At 38.3% G+C, this 26958-nt stretch overlaps 1 protein-coding gene across 2 annotated transcripts in view; it reads left to right on the top strand.

Annotated features, from left to right (window-relative positions):
• The window catches only part of ATP11A (ATPase phospholipid transporting 11A), a 231571-nt gene that overhangs the window by 164057 nt on the left and 40556 nt on the right, over positions 1-26958 (top strand). For both annotated transcript variants that reach the window (XM_067563678.1, XM_067563679.1), the window contains exons 9-17: positions 4715-4779; positions 11221-11302; positions 12639-12780; positions 15800-15997; positions 17376-17549; positions 19186-19349; positions 19667-19738; positions 22396-22469; positions 22763-22866. In XM_067563678.1, the coding sequence (XP_067419779.1) occupies positions 4715-4779; positions 11221-11302; positions 12639-12780; positions 15800-15997; positions 17376-17549; positions 19186-19349; positions 19667-19738; positions 22396-22469; positions 22763-22866 (1075 nt within the window). The remainder of the gene's footprint in view (positions 1-4714; positions 4780-11220; positions 11303-12638; positions 12781-15799; positions 15998-17375; positions 17550-19185; positions 19350-19666; positions 19739-22395; positions 22470-22762; positions 22867-26958) is intronic.

Here is a 26958-nt window from a genome sequence, read left to right as displayed (position 1 = left end):
CTCCGCTCTACATACAATAGGCCTGAGCTTCTGTGTACTGCACCACCCTCATTCTTGTCATGACACTTGCCTCTTGAAGTCAGACTTCTTCTGAGTCTAGGAAATGATGCTTTCCTTGTCTCTATACCAACATGCTGGAGCTTTAGGTGATCATTCTTGACCTGGAGTCCTTTTCTAGCACATCCTGAGTCCACACTTCTCCTGAACCATGTGGGTTGAGGAAAAAGAAAAACTCTTGTGTCGATCCAACCAAAGAGTCACGCTAGAGCAAACTCAGAAGTAGCTTTTGCAAACACTGTTGGCTGCATTCTCCGGCTCTTAGGTTGGGCATTTTCTCCCATGAGCTGATTGGCTATTTGCTTCAATCCCTTTACTCGTAATCTCTTCACACCTCAGGCTAACTCCACCTGCCCTTCATTTTTTCTTCTCTCTATTCCTTCCTTCAATATTCTCTGTCCTTTCCATTTTGCTATCTCCTACCAATAAATCTCTTCACGTCATAACACCTCACCCCATTCTGCCCCTCCACCCCGAAATGCACCCAAATCATGGAACTAGCTTGATGTTTGCAAATGAAAACTCAGTTCACTCTGCTTGCATGTTATTGCTTTTCCCCTACCCTTGTTTGTCTGTTTAGATTATAAACTCCTTTGCAGCAAGGACTGCCTCTTATTCTCTATATGCAGTGTTTAGCACAATGGGGCCCCAACCTTAGTTAGCCAATAGGGACTAGATAATGCAAATAATAACCAAACTGCAGTGGCATATATGAACAGGAAATGGGAACACATAGCTCCATGCTTGTTTCCCTTCCCACTTACCCTCATCTGTGTTTGGACAGAGCATTTTCCTACCTCCCTCAGAACAGTGTCTCTCTAAGCTACGGGAACTCCTCTGGAGGATGGGGAAAGTGGAGCCTGCACCTCAGGTCTTCCAGGAAGTGTGCCAACAGCTGAGTCCAGAACAATCAGTTGGCTTGACTCCAGCAAGACCGTCATGTTAACCGCATTTTGGAGTGTACTTCTGTCCCAAAACTATGGGGAAGTTACATTGGCCTGGGATTGAAGCAAGGAACTGGGATACTGTTTCCTTCACCTAATCCTGTTCTGTAGAGCTGCTAGATAAAAATGATCTTGCTGACTCGTTCGTGGCTTCATCATCTTTTGTGTTCTGACCTCACGAGCATCACCATAGACTTGTCTTTAGATGCTACCCAATAGGCCAGAATTGCTATCTCGAAGACCAGCCAGCTTCTCCTACTTGGAACACCTAGCCTTGAGGGATGGCCTAGAGATTGAGCAGAGATATTTAATTGTAGATTTCTTGAAGGAAGTTGCTGAATGACCTTTGTAAGCCGAAGCAGAAAGTAATCAGCATTGACAACATTCTCTTGGATTAGTGCATCTTCATTCACTGGATATTGGAGAAAGAGGAGGGTGTGTAAGGTTGCTCTTTTCAGTGCATCCTCAGCATTTTAAAGCCAGGCTTCAAGAAGGGTGTGATTCCATAATGTTTCTCTCTTCAGTAGAGTTCATGCCTAAAACTTAAACTCTAAGCAACTGTTCTGTCTGCTTTGAGAGTTGCAATAAAAGCAAGGGCACCAGTAAAACCATTATAGGTGAAAGACTGTATTGTGTGTCCATAGCCAAAGTGTGCAAACCTTTTTCTTACATCATAAGTGTCACTCTTCTCATGGTATGGAATGGTATGGCAAAATCTGGTGCACAGAGTGTTGAGATATCTGCCTTTATCTGGTGTGACCACCTGATCATAGCTGTATACTTTCCACTGTCACTTCCAGCTGGTTGTCTTTTGCCACTGATAGTTTGGCTAGTTGGCTTTCCAAGCTCCATTACACACAAACCCTCCTTTGGGATGACATCATATACTATATCCTTTATCTGTAAGGGCTTTTGTCAATTAGGATGGGAGAAAAGGGATGTGTGACATTAGTAATCCTGTTTGTTATAATCTTCCCACGTTCTACATCCCTCCCACCTCACCTCAGTGAGTCAGTGGGGTGGATTGGGTCCTATATACTCAGTATGATTGACAGATATTTTCCTCCTGCTTCCTGATTTCGTAGGGTCTGAATGCTGTCCATAAGAGTTGTTGCCAGGTAGGACAGAAGAAGACAGAAAGATGCTGAACAAGATTATAGGGGAATAACCTTCCCTTATACAAATTGGAATTTGGTCCAGCTTGATCCTTGCAACAATGTCATGAAATGTCCACAAGTGGTCAGATCCAGGCTTTACATCTTTTCTAAGACACAGCACCTCCAGTAGCACAGTGCCTTCTAGCACAGTGCTGGAGCACTCTCCTAGTCGAATATGGACTCAGATTTAAAACACCACTTTTTGAATATCCAAACGTCCTTTATCATTAGTTTCCTTGAAGGACCAAGCAAAACAGATCTTGAAATTCAACGAGATTACAAAATGGTTTTCAATTCATTGCTGATATTTAGCACACAGATTCCCAGCACACAGTATAAAAATACTTGCTTCTCATAAGATACATTTGAAGTACTGTATCAATTCTTAAAACTTTGGATACCTTGAACATTCCTTTATAGCAATCTGCTATCAAAACAGTCTTTTTTCTTTTCTGATATTAAAATTCTTTTGCTCAATCAAATTGCTTTGCAGTTAACTTGAAAAGGGAGAGAGAAAAAGAGCTTGAAATCAGCAATCTTTGCAAACAGAGTTTCCCATCCTAATCCGTGAACAAAAATAGACTGTACAATTTTCAGGGGTGAGAAGTAAAGCAAGATAATTTGGTTACATTATGACATGTATGTCTTGGATAGCACTGTTTAAAACAATCTCCATATGCATTTTTCAGTTATCTTTGCATAATGAGATTTATGGTCCAAATTCCTTTGTTTTAAGAAGAGCTGCTCTCATGCTTACGTCAGGGTTGAATGTAGCTCTGAATCTTCTCTTGCACCACAGAACCACTTGAAATAACAACATATAAAAATGCCCTGCAATAAATGCAGATAATTCTTGCCAGAATTGGCTGCTCCTCTTTGAACACTTAAGGCATTCCCATAAATTTCAGTAAATGTCACATGTAAGCAGGGGTGTAGCCAAAAGTGATTTTGTTTTTGGCAGGGCCTGTGGTTGACACGAGTGGGCCAGCCAAAAAACAAGCACTTCCTGAACTTCCTGCTTCCGGTCACGTGGAGCAACCGGCCAGAAACTAAGCTGCCCGACACTCCAGTTGCCAAGGTAGCCTAAGTGGAGCTTGGGTGGCCTAATTTCAAAGCCCACCCATAGCTAGCCACTGCATGTAAGTTGGCTGTTTTAGCTCTTAGAATATTTCAGTTTCAAACAATTGAAGCGTTTGTTTAATAGTAATTTTTCCTTACCACAAGTACTCATGTGCAAGCCAAATATTTTTGACCACACAGAGAACCATTCAGATCAGGGACCATGTAGCACTTTTCAACTCCACTTGCTGTGCAAGTATAGGCTCAACTTTTGTACTAATTTTAACTATGTATCAGTATAGAAACCAATCTACTTAAATTGGTGTTCCCACCTAGTATGGTTGCAGTTATATTGTATAAAGGTGCTTGCATCAGTAAAGTGTATTTCACTATGTTGGTTTCTAAACCAATATAGTTAAAATGGTATAAAAACTGTGTATAGACAAGTGCAAAGTGAAGTTCCTCTCACCCGTCTGGGCACTACAACTACAGTTTCTCAGCCCTGAGGCAGCTTTTCTTCAGCCACCTGACACTTGAGAGCTCCAGGCAGATCTTGATCTTTCAGGTGTCACAATACATACATCTGTGTATGTGCCATTCATCTTGCTCAGGGGTGAAGTACTTCTTTTTGTAATTTTTAGCTGTAAATGAGTGCCATCTTGTATATAAATGTATATGGTAATGATTTAATAATTATATCCAATGTTTAAATGTATATGTTTTTGGATAAGGATCCCATTTCTGAAGGAACCCCTGATGATAATGTGCATCTGTGCAGTTCTGCATGCTATTTGTCTCTAAAACAGACACTGCTTCTTCAGATACATAGTAGCTTGCATTACATATTAGACTTTAAAGATCTGCTCATCTGGATCATCACAATAATGTCTTATGCTTTTCAGTAAGCGATTGTAAATGTGTTCACCTTTATATGTTCTAGAGTATAACTCAGATACCAACCAGTAAGTTCTACGTATATATTAACTTGAATTAAAATTGAACAATGTATTGTACCCATCAACATGTTTGAGAGTCAAGGCAATTTAATTTACATAAGCCAAGAAAGATTCAGACCAACATTTTCAAAAGTAGGTGCCGAAAATTAGGTTCCTGAGTCTATATTTAAGTACCATGAATACATGGCCTGATTATCAGAAGTGGTGTTCACCAAAAAAACTCACTGATGTCAATGGTAGCTGCTGGATTCTCAACACTTCTGTAAATCAGATTACTTATATCAATGTCTAAATATGGATTTAGGATCTTAACTTTAGGTATTCATATATCTCAAAATCTTGACCTTAAATCTTTAATAAAAAAATCCCAAATGCAAACTGCAAATGCTGATTGCTTGTTAAGTGAAAGTCCAGAATTAAAAAATGAGCAATACTTTTTCTGTTGCTAACACTATCTGTTACGTTTCATGTGATTTTCATAACAGTCTGTTTTCTCTCTCTGAACACTTAACATACTTTTGATAATCCTTATCTTTTATAGGCCATTAGGATCTGAAAATCTGCTTCTTAGAGGAGCTACTTTAAAGAACACAGAGAGAATCTTTGGTAAATATTTGAATTAATAAATGATGAAAATGTATTCTCAATTAAAATGTAAATGTTAAACCAAGTTAAAATCTATAAATACAATTACTTGGGCATAGATCTTCCCTTGCATTGCCTGAATTACATCTGTACCACACAGGGTGTACTTTTGTCATTATTAAGATAACTGAGACAATCACAACTGCCATGCAATAGCAATGACACCCTTTTTTCTTGAAATAGCAATTGGTTTTGTATGTAATAATCTTTGAGAATTAGCTATCAACAACAGAACTTGGAAGGAAATGTCTCCTAAATTCTGCATGTAAATGTGTGGCTTTAATCCACAAAGTTGTTGGTTCGGTGTGGCTATGACATGCAGTGTGTGCTCAAAAGCCCAATTGTGTTGGCAGTAAATGAGCCGTAGGGAAATATTGAGTCTCTGTTGCTGAATCATTAGGGCAGGTGAATTGTTATCCCAACCCGATATATGTGGGGCTGGCCAACATTTTTCTCTTAAAACTGTTCTTCAACAGAGAGTTGGATTTTCATCTGAACCTTTTCCCCTCCATAAAGTGTCTGCTTTCTGCAGAAAATTTCAGTTTTTTGTTGACAAACCAAACACCCAAAAACTGAAATATTTTTATTTGGAAATGCTGCCTCAATGTATCAGGGAAGTTGTAGTTCAGTTGCTTCATGTCCCCATTCTCCTTGATGGTTTGGGCTCCGTGACCAGACTACATGGTGCACCACCTTCTCGTTCCAACAGGGAAGATGATGAATAGCAAGGAATTTAGAAATTTCAATTTTGCAACTTTCTCTCTGCAGAAGAAACCCACCAGTAAATGATTAGAGGAGAGATGTTGTCAAACTTCCCTTGTTTACTTGGAATAAAGAACAATTTATGTGGTATAATTAATTTGTATTTTTTATTATTTAAAATATCATAGGACTGTTTTATAAACTCAGTAAAACTGCGTATCAAGCTAAGATATTGCCACTTCTTGGGCGGTTACTGTTGACCTTGTTAATAACACACCCAACATATGGAATTATTCCAGCACGCATGCTGTGCTGGGATAATGTCTTATTTTTAGCAATGAGTTATGACCCAGTGTACATCATTAGAGGCTATTTAATATGTCCCTTCGATACACTTTTTGTTTACAACTGATTATAATTGTTGTGTTTAATCTTCTATTTTTTAGTCTCTGAAGCTCTTATTAATGGAATGTGCAAAAACAAATGAACTCTAATATTTTTTAAAAAATGAATGACTAGGTTCTGCTGAAGAGAGCAAAATCTACGGATTTCTTTTGTTCTTGGATGCATCATGTAATTTAGGCTTGCATAAAATACTTCTTATAACCTATCATTTAGTTTCTAAAATTAAAGCTGGACAAATAATGTAGAATTACAATATGGACTATTCAAAAATACTTTGTACAGTTGCACTGGATAGCATGTCAAAAGACACTCCAACGCAAGAATTGTGAAGAACATGGTGTAGATTCAAGATGAAAAATTGTGAATTAGAAATGGAATGTGAATGCTGCTGCTTCGAGTGCTGGTCTCTCTGTGTGTTTCACTGTGGGTACACATGCATACCACGTGCCTGAGACTGGAAGATTTTTGCTATTAGTATCCGTTGGTCTGCACCAGATGACCATAAATAGTTTCAAGATCTATTGAGGAGTTGTGGATGAGCTCCAGATTCCTTTGGACGAAATTCAGGAGATACCTTACAGACTTCTGGATATTTTACAGAGTGCAGAACCTAGCAAAGTGGCACTCTCCATTAACAATGCCATCTTGGAGCCTACCGGGCTTATGTGGCATGCTCCAGCATCAAGTGCGCTTTGCTCCTAAAAGGGCAGAAGAGAAGTACTTTGTCCCATACAAGGTAACAGTATTTTCATTTTCCCACCCATTCTTTGGTGGTTCAGGTAGCCACTGAATGAGTAGGAAACAGCACCCAAAGGTCCATTCCACCAGGTAAAGAAGCCAAAAGTTCAGACCTCCTTAGAAAAAAGGCCTTTACTCCCACCAGAATGCGATTCCAAGTAGCCAATTACCGGGCCTTGCTATCAAAATATGATTTTGTCAACTATTCAAAAATTTCTGAATTCAAAGATAACTTCCCTCCAGAGCAGCAGTTCTCAACCTTTTTTTCCCGAGTACCACTCTGGTCAGGTACGTGACCTGACTGTACCTGACCCGAGTACCACTCGGGGAAAAAAAGGGGGGGGGGGGCTTTCGGCGGTGGCGGGGTTTCGCAGCGGGGGGGGGGGGGGGATTTCGGCGGCGGCAGGGTTACATGGGGGGAACAATGCCCTCCGCCAAAACCCTGCCGCCATTTGCCCCTTTTCGGCGGCAGAGTTTCGCGGGGGTGAGGGGAGGGGGACTTTCAGCGGCGGCAGGGTTTCGCGGGGGGGGGGGGGGGGGGACTTTTGGCGGCGTGGTATGGCTCGCGTACCACCCAGCCTTCTTCGAAGTACCACCGGTGGTATGCGTACCACCGGTTGAGAACCACTGCTCCAGAGGATAGGGCACAATTTCAGGTACTTATTGAGGAGGATATATTGGTGGCTAGAACATCTCTACAGGCTACAGTTGATGCAGCTGACATGACCTCAGTATAACTGCAGCTATTGTTATATATTACAAATCCTGACTGCACTCTTTGAGATTTCCCAGGGAGGTTCAATCAGCTGTAGAGCATTTGCCATTTGATGGGAATAATTTATTTAGTGAAAAGACAGATGAATCTTTTACACTCATTGAAAGACTCAAGGACAACGGTATGCTCCCTGACTTTATATACATTAGCACGAAAGAAGTGTCATAGACAGCCTTATAAACCAAGACCACAACCCTTCTACCACCAAAGGGGATACAAACCACCACAGAAGCAATAGAGGATCCAGAAAACCAAATGTAACACTCCTCCTCCTCCCTTCAGCGACAACCTCATATCAAGAAGTACTTTTAACAAGGCCTTCAAGAGCTGCTAATCAACTAAGATGCCATTTCCTTCTGACCCAGACATCCATTTTGGTGTCTGTCTATCCAAATTTTTCCATGCCTGGCAGATAAGAGACGAATGGGTTCTTAACATCATCCAGTTCAGCTGCACCAGAGAGTTCCTCTTCCCTCACCCTCGAAAACCCCCACTTTCATAAGAGGATACTCCATTCAGGAGGTAGACTCCCTACTTTATCAGTGAACTATAGAGCTGGTACCACCTCAACATTGGGGGAGGGGGAAGATTTTATCCAAATATTTCCTAATACCCAAGAAAAAGGAGGGTGGAGGTCCATTTTAGACCTCCAATAACTCAATGTCTTTATCTGCAGATTGAGATTGTGGATAGGCATCAGTAATTCTGTCTCTAAACACACAGTTGGATCACAGGTCTTGACACGAAGGGTATTTTCATATCTACATCCGTCTCTTTAACAGAAGATTCCTGAGATTCACTATAGGACCAAATCATTATCAGTACAGGGTTCTTCTCCCTTTTGGACTAGCAACAGTGTCCAGAATGTTTATGAAAGTATTTTCTGTAATTGCAGCACATGTCTGATGCCATGACTCAATAGTCTTTCCTTACCTGGATGATTGGCTATTGACAGGGAGATCTCATCAGGAAGTAATTACATCAACCTCCTCTCTCCTCAGTTTTCTAGTGTCACTGGGAATCTGCGTGAACACAGAAAAGTCCATTTTAATTCCATCGCAGACCGTATAATTTATTGGTGCATCTCTGGACTCAGGTAAAGCCAGGGTTTTGCTACCTCTGGGCAGATTTCAGTCAATGAATAATTTAATCAATCAACTTCGAGCCTTCAGTCATTGATTTATACATGTCTTATTCTTCTATGTCGCATGGCATCCTACCTACTTGACATCTTTTGCAAGACTTTGGGATCTCTGTCTACAAGCTTGGCTTCAGATGGTATATGTGCCATGCAAGCGGTGGCAGTGCAGGGAGAAGATGTGCACAGGAATTTCCTTTTGTTCCATGTCCAGAAGAATATGATTAGACACCTTCCTCCTAGGATGGGGCACCCATTTGGACAAACACACAGCACAAGAAAAGAAACATGGACTCACCAAGAGTCAAGGATGCACATAAATGCAGCTGAGATCTTTCCAAGAAGCCTGCAAGCAATTGTTATTGCTCGTATAATCCCAACATATTCAGGTGATATCAAACAACATGACAACAGTGAAACTACATCAACAGAAGGGTGAGCGAGATCCATACCCCCGTGCATAGATATGGTCAACCTGTGGAATTGGTGTATTAGTCACCAAATCATCCTATCATCAGAACAACTCCTGGGATACACAGAACATTAGTGGACAGGCTCAGCAGACACTTCTCAGTCAACCACAGATGAGAGCTATATGATTCCATGGTGAAGAGTGTATTCAGGCAATTGGGATTCCCATCTTGGAACCTATTTGTAGAACAAGAAAACAGTAAATGCAAGACGTACTGGTCCAGAGAAGTTCAGGGTCAGGACTCCATCTTAATCCCTATGTGTCCCTTTCTTCCCATTCCTCTTTTACCTCGAGTCCTCAGGAAGATCCAGCAAGATGGGGTGGTGATCATCCTCATTGCTTCCAGATGGCCCAGACAGTTTTGGTTGTCTAACCTTGTCCAGCTGTCAACTCGACCACACATCAGCCTCTGATCTTTCTGGACCTTCTGACATAGGACAGGGCAAGATCAGACATCCCAATCCAGTGTGTGTCCACTTCACAGCCTGGTATTTAGATGGACATCAAATCTAGAACAGACATGTTGTTAGCAGTTCAAGTCATGCTTAACAATAGCAGGAAGGAATCCACCAGAAAGTGCCTAAATGGAAGATTTTCTATTTTGGGCCCAACATCACCACATGTCCACAAATGACTGGATATTCCCACTATTTTAGATTGTCTGCTCACCCTGAAGACTTCAGATTTTCCCCTTAGCTCCCTATGAGTGCACTTGGCAGCAATAAGTGCTTGCCACCCTCCAATCAGTGACCACTCTATTTTCACTCATTCAGTAACTATGTTTTCTAAATCGTCTAGTTAGAAGCTTCTCTCCAGTAACTAAACCCACTCCAGCATGGTACCTTAATTTTGGTCCTTTCGGCATTAACTGAATCACTGTTTAAACCTTTAGTGACTTGCTCCTTCTCCCATCTCTCTGTGAAGGTTGCCATGTTAGTGGCCACCACATCAGTCACAAGGGCTGGTGAACTAGATGCCCTAATGGCTTATCTACCGTATGCAATTTTCCATAGAGATAAAATTATGCCAAGACTACACCCAAAATTCACTGCAAAGTTCTCTAAGGCTTTTGCCTAAAAGAGACTACTTGTTTGTTTTTTCTGAAACTATGTGCCACTAATGAGGAGAGGAGACTTTATTCCCTGGATATATGCCAGGCATTGGCACTCCACCAACAAATAACAGTCCTTTAGGAAATCACCTAGATTGTTTGTTTTGTTCATGGCAGAATGGATGAAGGAACAAGTGATCTCTTCTCAGAGCTTTCCAAGTGGATTTCAGACAGTATCCTGCCCTGTTATCAGTCAGTTGATATCCTTCCCTGAAAAGTTTGAGGGCCCACTTACCAAAGCAAAGTTAGCTTTGGTAGTATCACTTCATCTGCCACTGATTAACAACTGCAAGGCGCAAGGCATACATACCTTCACAAGACATTATGCTCTAGTCCAAGGCTCTGCAGCCAATGCTTCATTTGGATCAGCAGTCCTTCAGTTATCCATGCTGCGTAAGTCCTTGCACCCTCCTCCTCATCCGTGAGCAGTGCTTGTCAGTCACCACAGTGGAATACACATATGGACCATCACTCGAAGAAAAAGAGGCTACTTACCTTGTATAGTAACTGTAGTTCTTTGAGATGTGTGGTCTCTATCTGTAGTCCAATATCCATCCATCTTCCCCTCTTCCTGGGTTCTCCCATGATTCATGGTAGAGAAGGAACAGGAGAAGAAGTCAGTCTGCACCACCTCTCATGCTGTCGATCTGGAGCATGAGGAGAAGAGCACAGATGGGAACCAATGGATGCTACTAGCAAAATATTTCCATTCTCAGGTTCATGGAGTACATGGGTACCCACAGTGGAACACAGATAGGGACTACACATTTCAAAGAACTCCAGTTGTTATACATGGTAAGTAACCTCTCTCTTTCTTAGTCTGCCTTTGTTACAATTCTACAACTGTTTGTATTTTCTGAAAATCATCTGAACCAGTTTTTTTTTTTTACTTTACATGGCCAAGGCAAGGTGTAATGGTAGGTATGTAAATAGCAGGACAATCAGAGATTTTTTTATTGATGTGAGGACTGTATATCCTCCTTGATCTTGTGCTGTTCGTTAATACTTGCATTTATAATCTTAAATCACAATCCTTACTAAAACAGTTTTTCTTATTTCAGGTGTTGCTATATATACTGGCATGGAAACTAAGATGGCATTAAATTACCAGTCAAAATCACAGAAACGATCTGCTGTAGAAAAGTAAAGCTTTTGTTGTCCTTTTTAGTATTTATTCTGGGGCGAGAGGAGTATGTTTGGATTTTAAAAATAATATACGCAATTTTTGTTTACACTAAAACTATACATTACATTTACTAGAATATGAGTTGAAGAAAGAGACTTAGTAAAAATCATATGTTTCTGTGTGTCACCAGGGGCTCCCTTTATATTTTTTTCCTCTTATCGAATGGATGACTATTTTAAAAACAACAACAAACCCTTCTTAATGCTAGCTACCTTTAGAAATCAGCTGTTCTTCACCATTCCAGAGTATGATAACTCTCACTGCTTAGAGTAGATCCACTGATGGAATCACCAGATTGTGCCATGTTCTGGTACCCTTATTCCTACTTTTTAGCAATTAAATATTGAATTCAATAGACAAAACTCCTTTGAAGCACTTCAGTCTGGAACAGTATACTAAAGGACAAACAGAACCGAACTGCAGAAACACTGTGTGCTACCAGTCTGTCTCTGTCTCTGTTTTTGTGTTTTATCTAAAATGAATGGTGTTCTACACAAACAAACGTAGGCTAATGAAAGCCTGTTGCTTTCTGAATACACTCTCATCTGTAAGGGGAGTATAAGTTACTTGGTCTGATATTGATTGCCTGTTACCAAAGATATCAGGGATAATTACATAGTCTCATTGTACTACCAGATATCGACAAAGCTTAATCCAGTGTTTCAGTAGCAGCTATCATGCCATTGCTTAAGGCAGATATGGTGATCAGCCTGTGTACCTCTCTTTTCCTTTCACAATTGCTGGGGAGTAGTGAAGGAGCTCTACCTATTGTTAAAGGTGTACAGTTCAGGGCTTTCAGTTCATGCCCATCACTGATGTTAATAACCCTTTTTTTTTTTTCTTATGCTTTGAGATAAGAGAGTTAGGCCTTATCTACACTAGGAGGGTTTTGCCATTATACTGGTATAGTTATTCCAGCAAAACCCTTAACTTATATCCGTATAAAAGTGCTTATACTAGTATAGCTTGTGCTGGTTCAGGAAACTGGCATCAGCTGTCCTGCAATAAGCATTTGATACTAGCATAATTACAGCTACACTACTGCTTTTACCAGCATGGCAATGTTGGTAAAATTTATGATCAAGTTTTGCTGGTAAACTTTTAAGTGTAAACCAAGACTTAGTGATATTATTCTCCATTGGAGAAATACTGTAGAGAACTTATTTAATATCATAACATTATTAGATTTGTTAATGAATATTAATTAGACTTAAGTAGCTTCACCATAAAGTTTTCATAAACGCTGTACACTTTTATATACTAATGGAAAAGTTGTTTTATTTTTTTTTTTAGATCAATGAATGTATTCCTTATTGTATACCTCTGTATTCTACTCAGTAAAGCACTAATAAATACTATCCTGAAGTATGTCTGGCAGAGTAATCCATTTCGTGATGAACCATGGTATAATCAGAAAACAGAGAAAAGAAACTTGGTATGGAAAATTATTTTGTGTTTGTGTAATATATATATATATGTAATTTTCTCTTCAAGGTCTTTGAGTGACACGTAAAAATTTTCTTTGTAGAATTCTAAACAACAAAGTGTAGAGGAACATATAGCAAATAGGAAATTGTAAACTTACCGTTTTTATTTCAGCCGGCCAGAGACTGTTACAGTTCAATTCTGTTGAAATTCCAGAATACATAATTGTATCATATTACATATAAGAGGAAACCCTGCTGTTGAAGAATATGATGGATCGATGTAGAGTTAGGAAAATATTTTACTTTTAAAATATTTTAAATGCTATTTTATAAAAATGTTTAAAACTTTTTTAAAGTATATGAAATATTTTTTCAAAAGGGCAGAATATTACAGAAAAACTGTCACTTACCAGACCCATATTGACTGGCTCGATTCATTAATAATGATGCTTCATGTATGTGACATCATAATGGAGTGAAACTGGCTGGCATAACTGTTAAGATATGAAAAACAGGTTTTTACTATCTGTTACTTTTTGAATGACTCTTCATCCCTTGTTCTTTGTGCATTTAGCACACACTGTAGTTGAAATATTTTTGTTTTGGAAGTGACTTTTAAAATGCTGTGTTGAGTGCAGATATAATAAAACAATGTGCTTTCTAGGATGACAATGCTATGCTAATTTTGTTTTGGTTGTTGGTGTAGATTGTTTCTGTTTTTAAATTCTAAGACTTTGGATACATACTTTCATACTGTCCTAAATTCAAGTGGAGGAACCCTGCAATCTTTTTGTTTTTATACATTTTTCTGTTAACACTTGTGTCATGAAAACCTTATGTTGTGATTTTTAATAGTATATCAATAATAGTAAAACTGAAAAGTTTGAAGAGGCTAAACTTGCTATATCAGTTAAAGGGAGCAGATTCCTTAGTCTGGTAACTAATTACATTCAAAAAATAACTACTGAATAAAAGTAGATGTTTGTCTAAAGTAAACATATATTAAAATTAGACTACAGAATGTTGTTAGAAGCTATTGGCAAAGTGTGTGATATGATATGTTCTTATACGGTGGCTTATGAATAGATTTCTAAAGTTGGAGATGAACTTCTATTGATTAGAAGAAATAATTTTGACTGTTGGATGGAAGTCAGAATCCCATCCCATATCCTTTTCCATACCATCACCTGTCTCTCTCTTTTTCCCTCTATTGCCCCATAAGGACCAAAACAAAATTCAAATATTTGATACCACATTCCAATGCAACCTGATTCCTGGAACATATCCTTTTGAACGAATCCAACTATATTGCATAAAGCACATCAGCTAGACTTTTATACTAAAATGATCAGAGTAAAATAGTAAACAATATTGACATTTTAAATTGGTATGGTCATATACAGAGTTAATGCCCCTGAGACGAATGAGGCAATTTATACCTGTTAGCCACTATTGCTGTAAAAATGTACCATGTGAGGGAATTGTTACATCATGCCCCACCATGTCCTGTAAGTGGACACTGGCTGTCTTCTCTGTTCCCGTAAATTGATAAATACAACCCTGTAACTGTTCTTTCAGAAGTAGATCTGTGCAGCGATAATTAGCAGAATATTTTTAATGAAAATTTATCTTGTGAAGAAAACACTTGAAATATAGAATAGTTTCAGAACACCCTAAATTCACCTGTGTGTCTGGTGATCCTAGTGAAGAATGACTATGCAGCCTGATTTCTTGTCAGTCATGAATTATTTCTCCTTGTCTTTGCTGAGACTACTGGCAGTGCAGCTTGGAAAAGCTTGTATTTTGGCTTTCTACACTTTAGTTGGAAGTTCGTTCAAATGTAATGTTAAAGACATTATATAGTAATAAAGCATTTAGTATTCGGTTGGTACAGTATCAAAAATCCACCCAACTTCCAAATGTGTGTGTTCTTGATGCTGGTATTAGTTACTGAGAAATGAGCATTAAAATCTTAGCTTTTAACTTTAGGCTTCATTGTGTAGGCTTTCCTCCAATAAATAACTTTTCTTACAAATAAGATTGGATTTTGCTACCTTTACTCCCACAAGTAATACTTACATGTGTGGTCTCAGTGACTGTGACTGCTAGGATTACTAACGAGAGTAAAGGTTGCTCAATTGCGTCCTTTATCTCAATAAATGACAGATTTTAAGCAATTTAATCTATGGTGAAACTGAAAAGTATTAATATATATACACATGAATGCCTTATTATTACATTGAGCCCTGGTCTACACTTACATGGCGATTCAGCAGCAGTCGACGGGAGTTATGCAAGCTATGCAGAGTAGCTTGCGTAACTCCCGTCAACTGCTGTGCTTCCCTTCTGCGCGGTGTCTTCACTGCACAGCGCTGATGGGAACCGTGTTCCCGTCAACGCAGCGCTATGCTATTTGATGGAGTGGATTTACTCAGTTGATTTCCTGATCGATTGAGCGGGTCTACACTGACCACTCGATCGATCCAGAAAGATCGATCTGGCGGCGGCAACTTTGCCGCCATCAGTATAGATATACCCTGAGACAGGTTTATTTGGTATATGAGAAATGCTGTAATTCATAGAAATAAGCAAGACTTGCCTGTTTTTCTTGCTGTTTGGTTTTTCTTTCTTATGATATTCTGTGAATATTTATTTCAGTTCATAGATAGTCATTCATTCAACACTCTCTAGAACTTCGTTATACTGTACATTGATATATACCTGAAAATATGTACTCTGAACCTGCACTTCTATAAAGAGACCTACAAATCTCTTTCTTCCTCATGCTGGATTAGTAGTAAATTCATAAGAGATGTATAAAAATACGCCAGACTCTGACTTCACCATATAATGAAGCCTGGAGAGAAAAGGACAATGATGAAGAAATCTTGAATTTTAAGCTAGAGTTGAGAGTAACTGAGAAGATGTTTGAAAAACATTTGAAAAATAATCTTGTGAATGGCTATTTTAATATTTTAATTTCCATTGATATATGAAAGATCAATTTTTTGTTTTTTTCTTTGGCAGATACTTAGAGCATTTACAGACTTCCTTGCGTTCATGGTTCTTTTCAACTATATTATTCCTGTATCGATGTATGTCACTGTGGAAATGCAGAAATTTCTTGGTTCTTATTTCCTTACTTGGGATGAAGAAATGTTTGATGAGGACACAGGTGAAGGACCTCTGGTGAATACTTCTGACCTCAATGAGGAGTTAGGCCAGGTAAATTCCTCAGAAGTTCTAACTGGTGATTAAAATATATCAACACTTTCTAACGCTTAAAGCAAAATAGCCCAATTATGGTCATTTTTGGCTTTTAAAATTAATTTTTGTCACTTCAAAATGTGTTCTTCAAGATTTGGTCTGGATTTTCAAAAGCGTTCTTTCAAAAACGTTAGTTTTAGATGTCCAGCTTGAGGCTGGATTTTCTGAGGTACTGACCACCCAAGTCAGTTGGAAGTTGGTGGGAATTGTGGGTGCTTAAGAGCCTCTGAAGAACAGTCCTGAGATTTGTCAAGCTGAGCATCCACACTTAGTGGACATATTCATTGTTGAATGTAATGTTTTTGTAGCCATTTTGGTCCCAGAGTCTGCCAGTGAGGGTTTGGTTAAAAAAGAAAACTAAGTCAGTTGTGGAAAATTTGGTTCCCACACCTATTCAAGAATATTGAATAGATCAATCCCCCAGGAGGAAAGCCAGCAGTTGAAATAATTATTAACTTTTCTCCTGATTGTGGAAATCTGTTGCTTATTTCTTGTAATGTGTGTGATGATGATTTCTAAGGCTTTTAAACAATATCCTCAATTGTCTTTGAGAAAAGTATTGCTTAACCAATTATTAACATCATTAGTTTAAATGATGCATTTGTTACTGCTGCTGTCAGTTTCTCAAAAAAAAACCCACCACCTTGGAGCTGGTATAGTAGTCTGACATTGACTGTCCCTGCTACAGGTCACTTTTCATTTTCTTTTTACCACTCTAGTTTTATTTCACCTTCCATAGAGATTCATGAAATTCAAAACCTAATGCTCAGGTGAAGAGTGCAGTGGCTAGGCCTATGCTATAACAGCATAACTACATTTTGTCTGTTTTTGCATAATTGCTATTGTCCAGATTCTGATCTATCTTACACACTAGTATGTAATGCTTGAGTAATTCTGCTGACATTGTTGTAGTCACTCTGGATTTACTCTGGTATAACTATGATCAAAATCTGGGTTTATTCATCAAATATTGCAAAAAATCACTGACAAGTGGAAGCCATGTGCAACCTGTTTCCAGGTATAGCTTTTGTAACAGACAAGGGATTTAACATGGGAAAGGAAGAGGATGGAAGTTTGAAAAATGGATTGAGCACTTCAATGCTGAATCACACACATTCTTTGTCAGGTAAAACATAGTTCTGCTGCTGCCCCATTTACTGTAAAATCTTTTGGTGCTGCCTGCATTTTGACAAATGCCAAAGGAAAGCTGCTGTACTCTTCGGTGAGAACCAGCAGCTAAGGGCTTGAAAAGTTATACAACTTGAGTTATGAACAGAGACAGTCACAATATCTGGCAATATATCCCATTCTCATTAGTTAATGTATTTCTTTGCAGGTTGAGTATGTCTTCACAGATAAAACGGGAACATTAACTGAGAACAATATGGAATTCATAGAATGCTGCATTGAAGGGCATGTTTATATACCTCATGTCATCTGTAATGGGCAAATCCTCCCTGATTGTACAGGCATTGATATGATCGACTCTTCTCCAGGAGGAAGCGGAAAAGTACGATGCTCCTTTAAAATATATATGAAAATGGACTGATCTTTATGTTGAAAGGAATACTATAAATACAACATCCCTAAAATTTTAGTAAACTAAGTGGGTTTCTGGTGAAATTGTATCACAGCATAAATATTTTTCTCTTGTAGTTTGGTCTAAAGGATTTATTTGCTTAACAAGAAATGTCCAAGAGAATTCCCTTAATAAAATTGTAAAATATCATTAAATGACAACTAAAATATGAAGCTTTACCAAGTTAATAGCTAAACATCTATAAGAATAGTTGACTGATTAAAGTGGAAATTAGTCATGATAATAAAACTCTGATAAAATGGAAAAAATGGGTGATAAATGGGGCTTTATCAGTGTAAAATAGTGCAGAATGGGGCCTTTGTACGTTTTATTTGTTGTAATTCTGTAGCCTAGAAGTTCTCACCCTTGAAATTGTCACCTCACTGTTGGTTGTGAAGCTTTTTTCTGGGAGACTCCATTCTCTACACAATTGCAGTTTTTGTTTTGCAGGAAAGAGACAGACACCAAAGTGCAGTTAGAGCACAGGCTGCAATTCTTCTTTGGCTTAACTAAGCAATCTTCATTAAGATAAAATAGAACCCCAAGCAACTTCCCAGGAACAAGCAGTTACGTCTTCGGTGTGGTTTCCAAGCTGGACTTAGAAGCCCAAGACACATAAAGGGAGGCTATCCTTAGTCAATCCCTGCAACTAACTATAAACATTTGGCCCTAGCTGCCAAAATCCCCTGTCCATGCTTGCGTTGTATGAGCAAACAGATAGGGCTGTTTCAAACTATGCAAGGCACTGAAGTCCACACACCCACCTAGCAATATCAAAGGTCCAAACTCAGTGCTTTTCTGGCTCTCAGCCTGGATTTAAGGCCCTATAAACCTGCTATTGTGCACTGAACACTTGTCAGAGTTGCAACAGAACAATCAAACTCATCCCACAGCAAGACCTGGGTGCTGAGAGGAAGCTTATCATATCACTCATGTCCTTTCCCTGTAACCCTGGGCTTTCTGCAAGAGCCTGTCTAGCTCCCTACAGGATTATATTCCACAGGCCATCTGCCAGGGAGTCAGGGTAAGCGTCTCTCTACTCCCTTTACCTTTCTAGCCTGCTGCCTGCAGGCCATTCCCCTGAGAGGTGGATATCATTTTTGTTCCTTCCCCTGTCACAGGGACTGCCATAGGAGCCTTCCTACACCCTGCACCTCTCTATTGTGCATATGAACTGGGCTGTTTCCCTTGATCCAGGGCTTCCCACAAGAGTTTTTTTAACCCTGCTGTTCTGAGTTGCTGTTTGCTGGCTTTTATGAGAACCAGGAGATCTTCAAGCTACCACCTGATCCTGGCCTCATAACATCATCTGGGGGAAAGTTTGATTAGTCATGGTTAGGGCTGCCACCCAATTCCCCTTAAAGGATTAGCCACCATGTGACAATGTGTTACCTAACAAAAAATATTCATAACTGGTTGTAGGTAGAAGCCCAAATCAAATAAGCAGCTCCAATCTCCTACAAAACAGAAATACTTCAAAGGAAAATTGGGGGGTTTTGCAGTTTTTTTGTTATCCCTCTTGAAAATAATGCTACATAATGATAATAATTACTGTTTTAATTATTAGGAGAGAGAGGAGCTATTTTTCAGGGCTCTTTGTCTTTGTCACACTGTTCAAGTGAAAGAGGATGACAGTATAGATGGATTAAAGAAAGCTCAACTATCTGGAAGATCTTGTGTGTATATATCATCATCACCTGATGAAGTGGCTTTAGTTGAAGGAATTCAGAGGTATGTGTGTAAGCTGATATCTTTTAGGTTTCTAAAATTATTTTGAATATGGAGATTCAATTCATTGAAGCAGAAAATAATTTTCAGCAGAGAAATATGAATAGACCATTTTACAGAATCATATAAACGTGTGATGTTTGCTATCTTCTCAGCATACATGAGTGATTTTTTTTCTTAGCTATTAATGAAATCAAACTGGGATATTTCTATTTTAGAAGATAAGTTAATTCTTAAGTACTGACAGCATGGTAAGCTATGTAATTATAAATGTATTACTTGTAATCTCTACTTCTCTGAATTTGCATTTAATTTTGCAGACTTGGTTATACATATTTAAGGCTGAAGGACAACTTTATGGAAATTTTAAATCCAAAAAATGATATTGAGAGGTGAGTGGTTGTGGAAATGTGAACTGATTGAGACTGAGGAAACAGATTTTATCAATAGTGTATACAGTGCATTTTTATTTCCCTAAGTATATTCATTTGTAAACCAAAAATGGTGAGAAATAAAAAATTGCTTAATTGAAAAAAGGTGACTTTTTTACTAATATTTATAATTTGAACGACTTCTTTTTTTATGTTTTCACTTACTCTGATGGTTTGAGAAACTACATAACGGGAAAAATGAATGAAAACAGCAAAGGTATAACAAGATAGTCCAAGACCATATGATGTTAGAAAGAATCCTCTTTTGATTTATTGTATGATAGCTCACAGTTTCTGGAACAGACTTTATAGAACTTAGATGAAGCCATATCAGTTTTCTATTGTTTCCACGTGTTGTTTTTTTGAAAACAATCCGATATAGTTTAATGGAGAATTATATCCCTGTTGTAAAATCATTTAGATGGTTCAAGTAACTTACAGAAATGATACTCTAATTTATTACATTCTCCAGGACTGTAGAGTAAATGCTGTAGAACCATTTTATGAGTAAAATTTTCAAAAGCATTTATATCCCACAGAAAGCTACTGGCACTTATGTGCTTTCGAAAATGTTATTCTATCTTTCTGTAGCACCCCAGTGGTTACATTCCTATTAAGTAATATAGGACTCTGATATTTATACCTAAATTCACAAGCAAATGGGGGCAGTGTAATTATTTGGCAGGTAAAAGTATGAAAATATTTAAAAAATACTTGGAACTTCCCACTGTCACTGCATTTTGTAATCGTAAGCCTGATCCAACTTCCTGTTAGAATTGTAACATTGACTTCAACAAAAGTAGCATTGTGGTCTCACGTAGATTTATTTGAATTCCAGACTACTGTAAAAAACATAAAACTGAGTAAATTCTCTGATTAGACAAGTGAAAACAATACGATGTGGTCTGCCTAATGATTGGAGCATTTTTCATGAGCAAGATATTTACAAAGAAGGGCCTTTCAGAGATCAAGACTTGGGTTAAATAGATGTTTATAATGGAAAAAAATGGGACCTTTATAGAAAAAATTAATAAGAAGGGACCTAATAAAATGCATTACATGACTGGTATGGAGAAGATAGATCAGGAACCTTTATTCACCCTCATCATTGGGTAGAGGGAAATATTGGTGCTGGGTGGAGGCTGATTGTGTGGAGAAGTATCATTTCCCTTTGGGGAAAATAAGAATATTCTGAATTATAATAAATATTGAAAGTCCCAAAACATCTGAGGAATATAAGCCCTTATACTTCAAGGCATAGGACAATCTCTAGCCATTGGGGACTAAAAGGAAACTTTCCCTATGAGTAGTATCCTTCATGCGTAGGGTAGCCCACCTGAAAATGCCAAGATCAGGACAGCCTGCAAAAGGAGGGTAGATTCTCCTAAACTGGTGGCTAACCCTACAGTTAGATTCACCAACCAGCCACAAACAGTGTTTCCCCACACTGGTTATGAAGAAGCTACAACAAAAAATACACAGCCCCCTTTATTTCATTTCAGTCTCTGGCTCCCAGTCAACAACTAGGTCCAGTAGAGAGATAAATTATTTAAAATTCTCTTCCCTTTACCAAAATGTTCTCCTGACCCCAAAGGGTCAGCCACAGGACCAGATCAATTTAAGTTTGGATCTTACCCAAAATACCATGCTGCCAGCCAATCGTTTAGTAACTAAAACTAAAGTTTTTTTTATAAAAGGAAAGAAAAACATGAGAAAAGAAATGTTAAATGGTTGAAGCAATCAGATATCTAAAAATGACTAAAGTCCATATATGTCAGATTCTCAGCAGAATCGTGGAGTTTTCAGGCTTGTACAGTTCCTCTGGTGTACTTCCGGTACCTGGATGGGTCTCAGTCCTTTGTTTCACAGCTTCAGTTGTAGACGAGTTGATCCAGAGATAGGAACCAGGAATGAGGACAAGATGGAGTTGGTGAAGCTGCATTTTATAGTCTCTGGTCTGCCATGTGGCTTGATTCAAACACAAGCCCATAGCACATGGACAGAGAGAGGCTCTTGCAGTCCCCCTGACCACAGGCATGTCTGTACATATCCTGATGATGACTCATCAGTGCTGCTCTGGCTTCTCTCCCTGGGCTCATTGTAAAGGTAATGGCCCTCAGTGAGTTATCAAGGTTGACACCCATTTGCCTAAAGGGTGTAACCCAGTAGCACCTCACAAATGTTTGGATACAGATATATTACACCCATCCATAACTTATAGTACCATGATGTTACATGTGCATAAACAAAATAATCATATTCAGCAAATTACACCTTTCCAACGGTACCTAACATGGTTTATCTTGTCCAAATTATTATAATTTTTCAAGATTGATATCAATAACATTATAAATGATCACCTCTAATCCAGACAATGTCACACTCTGTTACAGGGTTTCTTGTGTCTTCCTCTAATGCTGGTTGCTCTGTCATGCAGCCATTATCCAGCCAAACTCTTGGTCCAGTTGCCAGGCGACTAATCCATTTTTTCTTAACTGACTACATCCTACTTTGTTCTATGTGGCAGAAGTTATAAATTATTATCTAGGATCAATAATAAGCTTAGCTATGTGAAAAAACAAGCTTATTTCAAAAAAAAAATTTTTTTTCTCTTTCAGGTTTGAATTGTTAGAGATTTTGAGTTTTGATTCGGTAAGGAGGCGAATGAGCGTGATTGTCCGATCAGTCACAGGTAGGGATATCATGTCCTGGATTTGGTTTGGTTTTGGAGTTTTTTTAGTCTATGAGCTTTGTCTTGATTTTGAACTCAACTGGGTCACATCAGAGTGTTCTTTCCTTCACAGTTTCCCTTTTTCTGCTCTTTCAGTGATGCTTTGGCATTTTAAGCTGGTAATTGACTCTCTTAGAACAATGTATGTCTGAAGAAACTGTCTTCAAAGATATTTAAGCTGTTTTAAAATATATTCTTTATTTTTGAGGAAATATATTTGAACCATTTTTAACTTATTATTTTATCTCTTTTAGGTGACATTTTTCTGTTTTGTAAGGGAGCAGATTCTTCTATATTTCCTAGAGTTACAGAAGGCAAAATAGACCAAATACGATCCAGAGTTGAGCGCAATGCAGTGGTAAGATTAAATATTAAATGGCATATGTTAACCATTTTCTGACCCTGTTTTAAGTACCAAGTTGAGGAGGACTCAAGGAGACTCCACCACTGTGCCAGATCTGGCCACAGCTACAGTCCTTCTGCCCTCTTGAGTGCAAGGATTACTGTCCACCAAAGCCACTATAGCAATAGCATCCCACAAAAGTGAGCCTCCTTTCTCCTCTGCCCCCTGGAGCCTGTTCCTATGGGGTGTGATTTTTGCCTCAATGCAGACCAGTGCCTAATAAACACTATAGAACCCCTATTTTGTAGGATATTTACAAGTTAATTATTTGGTGAGGATAATCTAATGATGCATTCTTATCTACTGTTAATAATCTAACTATGATAATCTCATTATGCATAGCTGATAATCTACCTATGAATAGTTATCTACTGTTGTGAATTTCCCATAACAAATTAATTAGCAGTCTAGGGTGAGGTTCTTAAAAAGTGCTCTGCTTTGGCCTAACTCATCTGACATTGAAGTCAATGATAAAAAGCCTATTGAAAATTGCACCGCTGCTTTCAGTCTCTAGCCTTGACATCTGATATTTTTACTGACTTTAGATTACTTCACAATATCTCTTGAGAGAGAAACCTTTAGAACAGAAATATTTGGCTGTAAATGCTCTTGTTATGGGGAAGCAATACAATAACAATGCCTGTACATACATTTTTGCTCACTAACAAGGAAGTATGAGCTTGCTTGATTACTTTGGGAAGAAATCTTCATCTTTGTTACTTGAAAGATAGGATTAATAGTTGTCTCATATGCCATTAAAAAAAAAACAACAAAGACCATTTAAATGAAATATGATGATCTTTTAAAAAAATAAGATAGCATTGACTGGCATCAAATAATATCTGTTTTCAGTCTGAATATTACTACAGGAAAGTGAAGAAATGTCCATCAGTGTTATCTGCTGTTCTAGAGGAAAAACTGGATTTCCTCTTTAAAACCCTTTCCCAGAACACGTTACTAAACTTTACTATATAAAACCACTTTCTCCCCTGTGAGAGGGTGGTTGTTTAGAGGTGAAAGAAACTAATAAAACTGAAAGGGCAATTTAATATACTATATAATCCAAATTCTGTCAGTCTGAGAAAGAATCTAGACCCTCAGCTTCAATATTTCTTCATCCTGGATAATTGCATTTAGGCCAAATTCCTAAATATAGTAGCTTTTACAAGAGCATGAAGGCAACAAATTGGCTCACCTTCTGTAATAAATGACAGGTATTTCATAGATGTCCTGATGATTGTCCTTTTTTGAATTGCATATAAATAACTTTGTAAAGGGCTGGTCTTTCTTTATTTTGCTTGATTAATCTTCAATGCTAACATTAAATGCTACTTCAAATATATTGCCTCTGACAATGTCAATTAACTGGTAGATAAAACACTTTCTTATTCTATTATAGCCCATGGTACAAAAGTTTGAAACAATTTAAAATGTCTTTGCTGGAATCTAGTGTTAACAGTCAACTAAACGTAAGCAGTTAGATTGTCACACTTTCAATATTGATCTGGCCCTTTCCCTCTCTTTTGAAAGATTACTAAAAGTATATTATTCATTTTGTTGGTTTTATCATATAGACTTTATTGACTAATGTTATAATGATAGTTCAGATTCTGTGTCCAGGACAATACGCTGCTAGGAAGAATGGAATTCACTTTTTACAAGACACAAGATCAATTTATCAATATAATCAGCAAGTTTGTTGACCAAACTATTGTGACTGGAAGGAGTAAAATTACTAGAGCCTCATTTCAGGTTAACTTCTTCAAGGTCTGGCTGTTAGTGTGTTCTGTCTCAAAGTGGAAAAATAAATTGAGAGGTGATTGTAGTTGTTAATTGCCAGTTAATTGTTAAGTACCAAAAGTACAAAAAAATATAGAGGATGCTATAATCATTACAAATTTATAATTGAAGGTGATGGGCAAAAGGCTACAGCCACAAACTACTCAGGCCTAAACAGGAGAAAGTTAGCCTAAAACATTTAGATTAGGAGCTAGTATTTTGTGATGTACTAAAGCAAAGTACAGTAACAGTAAGGGCAAGACCTTCCTGTCCTTCCATTTCCAATTAATTGACTTGCTCTTCTTTCCAAGCAAGATAGTCCTGTTGATGTAACAAAGCAAATATTAATATTTTCTTCTGATTATACATTATGTTCATTTTTAGGTAAAATTCACCCTTGTGCAGAGCCAGCACCAAAACCTGTACATGGGGTACGTGGTATTTAGTACATTGGCCTTGTGCTGATCATCTGGACGGGGAGGAATTTCATCCTCTTATGTATATATTCCCTTTGAAAAATGGAATAAAGTTGTTTCCACTTCAAAAAATTGAATTCAGTCATCTTTGGCAGCTCGGTTCCGGGCACTGTTTGAGATGAGTTAATCACTTTTTTAATAAACATCCTTGGCTTTGTTGCCATTAGCTTTTTCTTTCCTCCTAGCTCCTTATGGACACAATTCTAAAGGAGCACGTTGCAATTCTGATTTATACTTTCCCATCTTATTTTTGATAGTGTGCCTTTCTTTCTCTGGAGAAGGGTACAGAGATTAACTGTCTTCTGTTTCACTAAATTCTATTCATGGATCAAAATATATAAAGCCAAAATGGTAACAGTGCAAATAACCTAGTATGTTATAGAGCAGAATCATCTGGTAATGCCCATCAAACTATAAGAGACTTGTTTGTATCTATTTGTCAGTTGTATTCATAGGAAATTCCTTTGAACTTTCCAGGTTACATTAAAGGTACCATTTAACAGTACAAAGGGAATTTACAATGACAGTTTGTCATAAATAGCACTGTTGTTTCTAAGGATGTGTAAACCAGTTCAGATCAAATCAGAGATAACCCAGACAAAGATATTGTACTTAAATCTGTGCTTCTTGGTCATGATCAAGTTAGAAAGTGGAGACACCAAATTACTAAGAGTATGATAACTAAATAATCTTGCAGTTCTCTTCTCTATGGAGAGTATATTGATATCTCAAGGCTGGAAGTACTCATGATCAATTTAAATCCTGTTCCCATAACATTTTCAACTCATTTTTGGTGATTGTTGCTTGTTTTTATCCTTAGCCTCGTGTTCTGCTATTTCAGGGACAAATAGGGAGTGGGAGGATGTCATCCAGGTCAGGGTTTCTCAACCTTTTTCTTTCTGAGCCCCCCCTTTTTCCAACATGCTATAAAAACTCCAGGATCCAGTGCGGGGGGAAGAGGGAGGATCTGGGTTTGGCCTGGGGTGCTCGAGACTCCAAGCTTCAGCTGTGGGCCCCAGCCAGTCTAATACCAGTCCTGCTTTGCAGACCCCCTGAAACCAGCACTCCAGGGGGCCACAGACCTTCAGTTGAGAACTGTTGATCTATGTCTTGTGGGCAGTCGTTGGGCTGCTTCTAGTACTGGACACCATCAATAGCTGCATAAGGAGCCTCAAGCCATTGTGAGCCAGTACAAAATATAGTAGTACCCCAACCCCTGCAGCAGTGCAATGGGAAGGTGAACACATGATATTTATACATCGTGAAATGCTTTACTGCTAGTCCTCAACTCCAGCTGCTGCATTGCAGCAGGGCTCTTTTCAAGTTCCAATATTGAATTGAAATAAAAATGGAATGCTTTTTCTCTTCTGCCTTTTCACTCTGTAATCACCCAGCCTCTGTAACATGGGCTTCTGTTATTCTATCCTTTCTTGGCTCTCTTGCCTCACTGATGCTTCTTTCAGTGGATCATCTTCCCCTTTCCTCTCCATTTCTGTAGATGTTGCCCAGAATCTACCATTGGTTCTTTTCTTTTCTCCTTCTAACCTTACTCTCTCGGTGATCTCATTGACTCCTAAGTGTCTTATCAGATCTAACTGTTTATTCCAGACCTCATGTCTTCATCCAGGCTGATGTATTTTCCCTCTCATCCTGATATCTTCTCTTGAATGTCGTAGTACTTATTTTAAATTAAGTATGGCAAAAACTGAATTTTTCATCATTCCCTCAACACTTTCCACCTTTCTCTGTTTCCATTGATAACTCCGCTATCCTCCCCATCACTGGAAATGTT

Source organism: Emydura macquarii, unplaced genomic scaffold (genome assembly GCF_026122565.2).
Source record: "Emydura macquarii macquarii isolate MOO-44397 ecotype Brisbane River unplaced genomic scaffold, CSIRO-AGI_Emac_v2 contig_2531, whole genome shotgun sequence".
NCBI lineage: Eukaryota > Metazoa > Chordata > Testudines > Chelidae > Emydura > Emydura macquarii.
Note: the sequence above shows the minus strand (reverse complement) of the source record. Positions and strands in the feature narration are given on the sequence as shown.